Source organism: Trichechus manatus, unplaced genomic scaffold, assembly GCF_000243295.1.
Source record: "Trichechus manatus latirostris isolate Lorelei unplaced genomic scaffold, TriManLat1.0 scaffold00106, whole genome shotgun sequence".
Taxonomy (NCBI): Eukaryota; Metazoa; Chordata; class Mammalia; order Sirenia; family Trichechidae; genus Trichechus; species Trichechus manatus.
In genome coordinates this window covers 7,429,215-7,441,368 of record NW_004444042.1, presented here as the reverse complement: position 1 = coordinate 7,441,368, position 12,154 = coordinate 7,429,215, and the positions used below count along the sequence as shown (strand labels likewise).

Below are 12,154 nucleotides of genomic sequence, written 5' to 3'. Positions count from 1 at the left end.
ATGGCTCTTTAGGTTTTTGTATTTAGAAAAAAAAAAATTATTTTGTTTTTGTTTTGAAGAGATGGAAGGTACACAAACAAAAGAGAATGGAAATTAATGTTTTTCCTCAAGTGATAGAGAGTGTGATAATTAGTGAGGAAAAGAGAAATTTTTAAAATTAGAAGTCTAATGTATAGTTACAAGAATGGCTCTTGTAATGACCCATTCCAAAACCTTTGACTTTAATTTTCTTAGTGAAGAAACTGTTTGTAAGATTAAATGTACAAAATTCATCTTAAGGTCACTCTTTTCTTCCTTCGCGATATTCATTCAGTAGCATACACAGTGAAATAATCTTGGACGGAGCACAGATAGGTGAAAAAAACTCATAGGTTTTAAAAACAATAAAGAGATGCCAGCCAAGATAATGGTTTCAAACTGTTTTTTAAATGGAAAGATGATTCTAAGATTAACAAAAGGATACTGACTTTTAATTGTGGTTGAATTTCTTGATCAAAAACGATCCAAACTGAGGCATCCCCTTTGAAGACAGAGGCCTCCAAGCCTAGATATGACTTGATTTCCAAGCTGAAATGAATTCTTAATGAATATTCTACCAAGATATTTTGGTTTACTGGGTTTATTGATCACAAATAATGGACTAAAATAGAATCCAAAAGAGAGTGGCAGAATATGATGTAATTATAAATAGCATTCTGCTTGGCAGATGATTTATAAGAATTCCCTACAACAGCATGCATACATATTATGCCAGGCCTTTCTATTTATAATACAGTCTTTGTTTGGTTTAAAAAAAAATTTGGAAAAGCAGTAAAATTTAACAACAACAAAAATCTGACTTTATTTTGCAGTATAGGTATTCAGATAATACAATCTTTATATTACAACAAGAGTCAGCCAACTACAGCCCACTGGCCAAATTCCGCCCTTCTTCTGTTACAGCCACACTCGTTTATTTATATACTGTCTATTGTTGCTTTTGCACTACAACTGCAGACATGAGTAGTTGTGACAGAGACTGTATGGCCTGCAAAGTCTAAAAAATATTTACTATTTGGACCTTTGCAGAAAAAGTTTGCCAACTCTTGTGTAATAAAAAAGCAAAAATACACCTCATGTTTATTTAACAATCTCCTTATGAAAATGACAGCAGTTTGTATTTTACTATCAGTAAGACCGAATATGTTTTAAGAACAAGCTGATGGGAAAAAGGCAAGCGCGTAAAGGGGACTCTTTTACCCATTTTCACAAAAGAGGAATGTTCATGCTAAACACTAAGTTTATACAATTATGCTTACATTAATTTTTTTTATTAAGATAAATGACATGGGTTGAAGTCAGAAAACTATGAAGTCAACATTTAAAATTATCATGATGCTTATGCCCAATTGCATTTTTCTAGTAACAGTGTACCTAAAAGGGAATAAAAATATTTCAAATGTTCTTTCAGATAAAAATACAGAAGGTATAAAAAAGTTGGACTTTGATTAGTCTCTGAGATTATAAGACTTCAAAATATATAGAAAAGTTTTCAGGAAAATGCTGAAGCCCCAACTTAAGTGTAAATATAAATTTTACCTCTGGTTTTCATAATTAAGTGCTTAAAACCCAGTTGTAGGGTATGTTACTCACTGTGTGTTGGTAACAAACTAAGAAAAGCTGGTATAAATAGAGCTTTGTTACCAACTCCACTATGCTGAGGTAATCATTTCTAAAACTATCTGTGGAGTTACTGACATATCAATGATCATTTCTGTAATCTTGAAAGGAAAAAAAAAGAAAAACCCATTATATAAGTTAAATAAAGTGAGGAGAAAAAGAAAAAACTTATTTACCCTTGGTTTTGCTAGATCTTTGACAACTTCAATTTCTGCATCAGAAATAATATCATGGAAGCGAACAATACGAGGTTTGTCCCACTCATCCTCCTGCTTGGCTGGGGCGAGAATAAATTTAGGATTCCGGTTTCCATCATGGTAGCGGCAAAAGAGTTTTTTCTGTCTCCGAGGAGTCTAAACACAAAGTTAAGAAAAATGATTTTGTTAAGAGTAGTATTTTTAATATGTGTTCCTATGCACATAAGAAACAATAATCAAGCTTGCATATGCACAGAGTATCTCTGGCAGGATACACAGAAGATACTGTGCGCTGCAAATATTTTGCATCAAACAGGGTCTTCAGGATTTTTAAAGTTTTATTAAGAATTAATTTCTGGAGGAGAGACAGACGATGTTAAATAAAGAAAAAAAGTAGGTTTCTTTTTTTACCCCTTCTCTCATCAAAGTAAAGTTCAGGTGTTATAAAAACGAAAAAAAAAAAAAAGAACAATTATGGAATTATGAAATGAATGCCCAGCATTGCTCCCAACTTCACAAAGTAACTGAGAAGTACCAGAAAGACAAAGTTTCTAGAAGAAAAAAAACAAAAACAAAATCTAACTATGTTTTCCTAAATACCTCCCAGCTAATGCTTGTGGCAAAAAAAAGGTGTGTGGGGGGGGGATTTTTTTTAAGAGCAAAGATCAAAATGGGTAGCTCTAAAAAAAAAGGACAAAGTTATTAAACAAAGAAGCCAGGTCCTTTTATCAGAAGGTACAAAAATAGAGCAGTTTACAACAACAACAAAACAAAATGTTTTTTTCAATCATGTATGTATTAACTACATAAGTTACTTCACTGCTGGTTGTTCTCTTAATTAAACAAGTATGCCATCTATGAACTATGAATAATATTAGTTTTTGTTTTAGTTATTAGGTAACATACTAAAACAAATGATTCTCCATGTACTTTATTTACCTAGAGTCAAATCCACGGCTTTATATCAAAAAAGTATCTTATATGATGATGAAATGAATTTATTCTGAGGAAAAAAAAATGCTCCTTTGATCTTGTGCATAACTGATATGCATGCGTCACATCAATAAACTGGCAAATTAGGAGACTTCTGTACCTGTCGTTCTATTTAACTAACAGTTATTCTCTTCTTTAAGAGTTATTAAGAGCAGTAAAAAAAAACCTGCTTACTACTGGAAATCTGACGACTAACTAGATACTATGGAACCATTGTAATTTTTTTTTTTAGGTGTAATAATGGTATTCTGGTTATTTTTTAAGAGTCCTTATCTTTAGAAGATACATACTGAAATATTTACAGATGAAATTTTAAAAATGTTGGAGTCTTACTAAGTGTTACTTTCCTTGAATTTACTTATTATGATTGGCTCCCAAAGCAAAAGCAAGCACGTCCTACCAGGTACCACATGAACTCAGCTATCAAAAGTATCAGCATAGATATGATCTACTTTTTAGCTGTTAGACTTTAGGCTGTCAACAGTTACCAGTGTCAAAATGTAAAACCCAGCTTCAGTTTATCAGTAGTACAGAAAGAGTTAAACACTATTCAAATGTTTATGTTTAAAAGTACTTCAAAAATTCACTAACTCCCTTCACATACATATTCAACTGAACACTAGTCCCATATGATATTCCTTTAAAAAGGATTCTATGATCAATTAATGTTGGGAAACAATGTGTATTATATCCATAATGCACAGTATTATAAAAACACTGAGAAGTCCTGAAATGAAACAAAAACCTACTGTTTATTTAATAACAGTTTTCCAGACTTGTTTTACCACGAAACTTTTTTTTTTGGGGGGGTGAGGAGGGCTAATACCTATTAATACCCTGAAGAATTGGTATTCTGAGTTATAAGTACCCAAGGATAAATATATAATAAATAAAGGGATATTTATGGATACACTGAGGTGTTTTAGAGAATGAATGTTAAAGCCAAACTGTTGAAAGTCTTTCTGCATTTTGAATATTTTCTTAAAGAGACTAGAACATTTCACTAAGCAGGCTTGTCAGGGTTACCTAGGAGCAAAACCACAAGAGATTATTGTATAGACGAATCCATTACGTCTCACAGGATAGGTTAGAATAGTATATTATTTTCATGTAAGACTGATGCAATCTTTTTTTGCATTAAGATATAAGAAAAAACTTTATCACTTTCCTTAAATTTGTCCTTCATCCTGGAAAATAATCCTGTTTTGATCTATAAAAAGGGTAACATAATCAAAAATGCATTTAAGGGTATATGATTCACAAGCTTTGTTTTAAATTTAGAGTATATTAAGTGTGATACCCATAGTTAAGTGGATGTGGCATACTGCAATACTTTACGTAGTCATTATGATTTGTATCACACAGGCTTAAATATAAAAGAACTCTGACTCTCTCTAGAACTGTGTACAAACACATCCACACACATGCACTCACGCACACACAATTGACTTTTCCACTTTACCATTTTGATACCCTCCCCACGGCACAGCATTTCGTACTTCTGTCTCTCTGGCAGGTAATCCACAGCAACTCCTTTTTTCTTCAGTGTGGTTTTCTGATCAGATTGGTCATCTGAAGTAGACTTATTGGAATCTTTTTCTTTAGTCATTATATACTCAAAATATTTTAAGTTACCATTGGCTCTCTGATGTTCAGGATCTATTAGAAGAGAAAGGCAGCATGTCCGCTGGTTAGTTTACAGTTGTTCAAGCATCAGAATATAGTAATATAGAGGAGCATATAACTTATCTTTCCACTCAAGATGTTTTTGAGAGTAAAAGGGGACTAATAAAAACTATTACACCAAAACAACAGGTGTAAACCAGTACTGACCCAAATAAATCAGGACATATTTACTCTATATAAAAACAGTTTGGAGAAGGATGCAACTATTTATTTCAAGGTAGCAATTATTGCTTCTACTTTGAGAGCTAACTAAATGAGCTAAAGGAACTATGTTCAATTTGATGTCAGATGAAGTTTAAAATCTAACTCATCCTACTTATCAAGCAATGGGAAAGATTTTTCTGAGACTGAAAAGTAATCACCATGGGGAAGACAGGGCATACATAGTTCAAAAGCAACCTTCACAAATACATCACAAACACAGAACACAGCCTACTTCTGAGGATTGAGTGGATTTCAGTCCCAAATTTCTAAGTGAGAAGAAAAAGGGAAACTAAAGATGTAATTTTCAAGTAAACCAGAATCTACTAACTGCCTCAGAATTGCTAGTCATAATTTTTAGCTACCTTTAGTAGGGGAAAAGAGGGTTACTCCATCCATCCGGGGGAAAAAAAATCCAAACACACACATATAAAAAAGACAGCAGAAGAGTACATACAGACTTCACTTGAGAAGGTAATTAAAGGGTTTAGGAATTCTAGCCTAGATTTATAAAATATTTCTTGTCCTTGGGAAAGTGCTCACAACTTACATTATAATATATAGTACGTGCCTAATCTTGTAGAAACAAGTGCAGGGATGAGGGATCTGTAAATAAGCAACAACCAGAAAAAAATTGTGGGTATCTTTGGATGATTGGCTTATGGACTGGCCTCTTTTACTTTTTTTTTGTTTTGTTTTAAATCTACAATAAGTACACAGTACTTTTTAAATCAGGAGGGAAAAATCACTGAAAAATACTGAATAAAGAAAGGTTACTTGAATTAATATCCCAATTTATTAATTCACCCAACTAAGAAATAACCAAATTATCAAAACTTCAGTTTTCAGATAACAAGTCCTTTTGAACTGTTTGACTCTTTTAATATACACATATTTACTTATCCATAAAAATAATTATTTTTTTAAGTTTTAAAGCTTCATTATATACCAAAGGCCACTTGAATTTATTAGCGTATAAATTCTAGGCTCCATCTTCAGAGATCTTAATTTAGCAGATCTAGGGTAGAAACTAAGAACTTCTCATTTTTAACAAATACTCAGGTAATTCTGGTGCAGAAATACTGGGCCATATTTGGAAAAACAGTACATCTCTGTTCAAAATACTGGTGGTAAAATTCTCATAAGATACTCATTTATTTCAAATCATTTTATTTTTGAAGACGAAACGCAATAAACCAAAAACGCTCTTCAAAGGAAATTACTTAAAATTTAATGTGGAAAACATCTAAATAAACATTTTTGATTGAGTTAGCTAGGTTATGGTCCAATTTTGAAATTCCTGAAGAGTACAGGTTGAAGAAACACAGGCAGTCTTTATAAACTGTTACAGTTCTATCAAGTCAGAAAAATCAGTTGCCATTTACTTTGAGGATAATCAGGGAAAGGATGAAGCATGTCTGAAAATAAGGTTCTTGACAGCTAAAAAATTAAAAGTATCAAAGCTATATGACTATATGCACAGTCAATCCTCATTATTCCCAAATTCAGCACTTGAGAATTCACTTACTCACTAAAATTTATTTGTAACCCCAAAATCAAATAATCATGGTGTTCCTGCAGCCATTCACAGACAAGTGTGGAGCAGGAAAAAATTTGAGTTCCCAACCCACATGTTCCCAGATGAGGCTGAACAAAGAAATGCTCTGCCTTCTTGTTTCAGCTCTCATAATACAAACAAGCATGCTATATTTAGTGCCACATTTTTTGTATTTTTGTGCTTTTTGTTGATGATTTTGCTGTTTTAAATGGCCCCTAAGCGTAGTGTTAAAGTGCTGCCTAGTGTTTCTAAGCACAAGAAAACTGTGATGTACCTTACAGAGAAAATGCAAGTTAGATAAGCTTCATTCGGGCATGACTTATAGTGCTGTTGGACATGAGTTCAATGTTAATGAAGCAATAATATATATTAAACAAGGTATCTTTAAATAGAAACATACATAAAACAAGGTTATTTACTGATCAGTTGATGAAAATGTTGTGACCAGAGGCTCACAGGAACCTATCCCTGTACTGTATTTTTATACAAATAACATGTGTCTTCTGTGTTTGTTTGCCAACTGTGCCCTCCCCCCATGAGATATTTTTATAAGCATGCTATGCTAATTTTTTTTTTTTTTTACAGCAACATATAAAAAAATTGGCATAGCAGCACGGTTGGCAAACAAATGTGCAAGGTGTGAATTATTTGCATAAAAATACGTTTTTTTCCCCTAGGAAGTAATGGTTCAGTATTTAATTCAGCATTTGTTATTTGTTCACAGTGACTTCACAGAACATACCAAAACCAAATCAAACGCACTGAGTCAATTCCAACTCATAGCGACCCTAAAGGACAGAGTAGAACTGCCCCATAGGGTTTCCAAGGCTGTAAATCTTTACAGAAGCAGACTGACACATCTTTCTCCCGCAGAGTAGTTGGTGGGTTTGAACTGCCAACCTTCTGGTTAGCAGCCAAGCACATAATCACTACACCACAAGAGCTCCTTTTATAGAACATAACTATCACAGATAACAAGAATAGACTGTACACACACACCCCAATATATCTTTACTCTTGAGTCAGACTCATTTAACATACCTAGTTCAAGAAGCTTCTTTGTGAGCAAAAGCGCCTTATCCAGGTCTCCCTGCTGGTATACAGCATAGCTCAAATAATCTAGAACAGAGACTTTATCAATAGTAGAAACCTCGCCTTCATCCAGCTGCTTTAGTGCTTGTTCCATCCACAGTTCAGTATGGTAATAATCTGCTTCTGTATAGGCCACTTTGCCCAACTCAAAGCAGTCATCAACTGTTAGAAAAGACTGGTGTTTTACTCCTACGGAAAGAAGAAATACAGAGAACTTTAAGAATTTTACTACCACTCCATATTTATTTAGGGCTATGCGGCTTTCAAAGTGCTACTCACTTTCATCTGAACTTCATGAAAATCCTCTGAAGTAGGAAAAGCAGAAATCACCCTGATTTTAAAAATAAAGGGATAATCTACAAGGTAATGTAACATTACAAGAATCACAAAGCCGGTAATAGGGGATGTAGAACCTAGAGAACCCAAGACTTCTAAATTATCAGCCATCAAACCAAAATGAAACATCAATTAAGTTGAAATATGCTATTTTCTAACACAGCAACAATCATCATATGAGATATACTTATTTCATTTCTAACCAACAATCTGGGCCAGAGATGAATGCACGGGAAGAGAGGCAAACCTGTCAACTGTTTGTTTTCTTTCTTTCTTTTAACAGCGTTAACGGTATACATACCATAAAGTCCACTCATTTAGAGTATACAAGAGTTTTTAGTGTATTAGAGAATTGTGCAACCACAATTTAATTTTACAACATTTTCATCACTCCCAAAAGAAATCCTATAATCGTTAGCAGTCATTCCTCATTACCTCCCCGTCTGTGCCCCAATCCTAATCTATTTTCTCCTCTATAGACTTGCTTATTGTGAACATTTCATAAAACAGAATCATACAATATGTGGTCTTTTGTGACTAGCCTTTTTCACTTAGTACAATGTTTTCAAGGTTCATCCATGTTGTAGCATCCTTTTTATTGCCAAATAATATTCCATTGTATGGATATCCACATTTTGTTTATCAGTTGATGGACGATTTGGAATGTTCCATTTTTATACTTATTACGAATAATGCCACTATGAACATTTTCATGGACAAGTTTTTGTGTGGACATATGTTTTCATTTCTCTTGAGTATATAAGTGGAATTTGGGGTCATATGATAACTCTATGCTTAACATTTTGAGGAAATACCAAACTGTTTTCCAAAGTGGCTACGCCATTTTAAATTCCCACCAGCAGTGCATTTTCTCCACATTCTCACCAAAACTTGCTACTGTCTTTTTTAAATAAAGCCATTCAGATGGGTGTGAAGTATTATCTCATGGTAGTTTTGATTTGTACTTCCTGAATTCTCACCTTCCATATGGGAGGACCTGCGTTTGATTTCTGGCCAATGCACCTCATATGCAGCCACCACCCATCTGTCAGTGGAGGCTTGTGTGTTGCTCTGATGCCGAACAGGTTTCAGCAGAGCTTCCAGAGTAAGATGGACCAGGAAGAAAGCCCTGGCAATCTACTTCCAAATATCAGCCAGGGAAAACCCTATGGATCACAGTGGTCCAATCCACAACCGATCATGGGGGTGGCACAGGACTGGGCAGCATTTCATTCCGTTGCGCATGGGGTTGCCATGAGTTGGGGGCCAACCTGGTGGCAGCTAACAACAACAACTAATGATGCTGAGCAATGTTTTATGTGCTTATTGGCCATTTATGTATCTTCTTTGGAGAAATGTTTATTAAAATCCTTTACCCACTTTTAAAATTGGGTTATTTGTCTTTTTATCAGAGTCCCTGGGTGGTGCAAACAGTTACACATTTGACTGCTAACTGAAAGGCTGGTGATTAGAATCGACCCAGAAGTACCTCAGAAGAAAGGCCTGGTGATCTGCTTCCAAAAGAGTCATAGCCTTGAAAACCCTATGGAGTATAGTTTTACTCTGCAACACATGGGTCACCATGAGTCAGAACCGACTCAAGGCAACTGGTGTTTGTTTTAGTCTTTTTACTATTGAGTTGTAAGAATTCTTTATATATTCTGGATTCAAGTTCCTTACCAGATACATGATTTGCAAATATTTTTTCCCATTCTACAGGTTATCTTTTCACTTTCTTCATTGTGTACTTTGAAGCACAAAAGTTTTTAATTTTGATGAAATCCAACTTATTAAGCTTCCCTTTTATCATTTGTGCTTTTAGTGTCATATGTCAACTGATTTCTGAAGTGAAATTTCTATCGTTAAGAGAAAGACATATTTGACAGTTCACATGAAATAAAATATAAACAGAAAACCAAAATACTTGGGGAAATACTTAGCCTCATAATTCTTGAAGAAATATGAAAATAAAACAACCATGAAGAACATACATAAAACTAACAAAAAATATTTTTAAATAACACTACATGATAGGCATTTGTCACTCATTTAATCTTAAAAAGCAATCCTATTACAGATGAGGAACTGAAGTGCCCAGGGTTGCACAGGTAATAAGTGATACAGCCAGAATCAGTATGTGCACAATATGGCTCTAGAAGTTTGAGCCCCTGATATTATATTAAATAAATAAATAAATGGTAAAACTTAATAGGGAGAAGAGGTAACAATGTAAACTAGTAATTTTCCTTTTAAAAAATTCAGCAATGTGACAAAGGACTAATAACTTTACAACTTATTACTTAATACTATAATTTTTTAATTATTTCCTTGAGATTTAGTACTGGGAGGCAGAGAAAACACCTTCTTATATAAAAGATTATTGTAGCTGAACCAAATATTATCCCTAAAAACTATAATAAGCTAAGAGCAAGGAAATGAGTAGGCAGATATAGCAACATAAAAAAACAGTATTTTTCATTAGGAAAGGTAATTTCAAATGCCACGCAGGAAAGCCAGAAAAATCTATACAGAAATATGTCAAAATGGTAACTTGTGAACTTGCGGGGGAGGATTACAAGTAAATTGTTTCCTATTTCTTTATACTTTTCACCTTTTCAAAAATACTACAATTACCATGTATTACCTTTATAAGAATAAATAAAAGACAAAGGGACCTCATACCACCAAGAAAGCAGTGCCAAGAGCAGAGTGCGTCCTTTGAACCCAGGGTCCCTGTGCGGAGAAGCTCCTCGTCCAGGGAAACATTGATGAGAAAGCCGGCACCCAGACAGAAAGCCTTCCCCTGGAGCTGACGCCCTGAATCCGGACTTTTAGCCTACTGGACTATGAAAGAATAAACTTCTCTTTGTTAAAGCCATCTACTTGTGGTATTTCTGTTATGGCAACACTAGATGACTAAGACAGAATTTGGTACCGAGAGAGTGGGGTGCTGCTCTAAAAGATATCTAAAATGTGGAAGTGGTTATAAAACTGTGCATGGATAGAGGAGCAGCAGCGGCAGAGGACCAGCAGCCGCAGGAACCTGCAGCGGCAGCAGCAGAGAACCAGCAGCAGCAGAACCAGGAGACCAGCGCGAGACGGCACTGGAGCGGATCCATGAAGCGAGAGAGCTGAGTGCCTGTGCACAGGAGGCTTCCTGGTGGAGTAGGGTGCCTTTGAGCACTTATCAGTGGAGCTAGCCTTGCCGACCCACAGAGCGAGGAAGCTGAGTGCCTGTGTGCAGGAGGCTTCCTGGCGGAGTGGGGTGCTTCCAGGTACTTATTGGTAGAGCTACAGAGCTCTGGAACACTTGCCCCAGCAGGGCAGATATCGGCATGAGATTCAAGCGGCTGAGAGGCCAAGAAACCAGGAAGCAGAAGGTGAAGAGACAGGGAACACCGGAAGCCAAGCTGCCTCAGTCTCAAAAGGTATGTCCTGGATCTCTGGGCTTTCAAAGGGTAGAACCATGGCCTCTGGTGTTTCAAAGGGTACCAGTAGCCACTCAGAGGGACTAGGAGCATGGTATGCTTAAAGCTGAGGGAGCAGGGTTGCTGTCCCAGTGGGCCTGGAAGGCAGAGCTGAAGCCCAGGGCCGAGGGGTCTCCACTCAGAATCTGGAGAGTGTGGCCAGTACCTAGAGTCTAGAGGGCAGGGCCATTGCGCAAATGATGTCAGAGAGCAGAGGATTATTTTCAAGCCTTGAGGGCTAATGTAATGTGTTCTGCTGACTTGCTTGGTGCCTGTTATCCTTTCTTCTCCTCTAGTTTCTCCCATTTGTAATGGAAATGTCTAGCTTGTGTCTGTTCTGCCATTGTACCTTTGGAAGCAGATAACTTGCATTCTAGATTTCACAGATAAGGAGGAATTTTTGGATTTTGGACTTGGAGTTAAGACTTTTTCTATGATATGATGGGGTGAATATGTTTTCCATGTTGCAAGGATGTGATTTTTTGGGGACCAAAGGTGGAATGTCATGGATTGAATTATGTCCCCCAATAAAAATTGTGTATAAATTTGGCTGGGCCGTGATTCCCAGTATTGTGTGGCTGTCTTCCATTTTATAATTTTACGTTAAAGAGGATTAGGTGGGATTATAATACCCTTACTAAGGTCACACCCCTGATCCAATGTAAAGGGAGTTTCCCTGGGGTGTGGCCTGCACAACCTTTTATTTTAGAAGAGATAAAAGGAAAGGGAAGCAAGCAGAGAGTTGGGGACCTCATAGTACCAAGAAAGCAGGGCCAGGAGCAGAGTGCATCCTTTGGACCCATGGTCCCTGCATGGAGAAGCTTCTAGTCCAGGGGAAGATGGATGAGAAGGCCGAGAGAGAAAGAAAGCCTTCCCCTGGAGCTGCTGCCTTGAATTTGGACTTTCGGCCTCCTTTACCGTGAGGAAATAAACTTCTCTTTGTTAAAGTCACAAAAAAAAAAAAA

At 36.0% G+C, this 12,154-nt stretch overlaps 1 protein-coding gene across 3 annotated transcripts in view; it reads right to left on the bottom strand.

Annotated features, from left to right (window-relative positions):
- P4HA1 (prolyl 4-hydroxylase subunit alpha 1) overlaps positions 1 to 12,154 on the bottom strand; it is a 101,124-nt gene that overhangs the window by 34,288 nt on the left and 54,682 nt on the right. For all 3 annotated transcript variants that reach the window (XM_023737692.1, XM_004383241.2, XM_004383240.2), the window contains exons 6-8: positions 7,336 to 7,575; positions 4,312 to 4,508; positions 1,836 to 2,012 (exon numbers count right to left, since the gene is read on the bottom strand). In XM_023737692.1, coding sequence (XP_023593460.1) covers positions 1,836 to 2,012; positions 4,312 to 4,508; positions 7,336 to 7,575 — 614 coding nt within the window. The remainder of the gene's footprint in view (positions 1 to 1,835; positions 2,013 to 4,311; positions 4,509 to 7,335; positions 7,576 to 12,154) is intronic.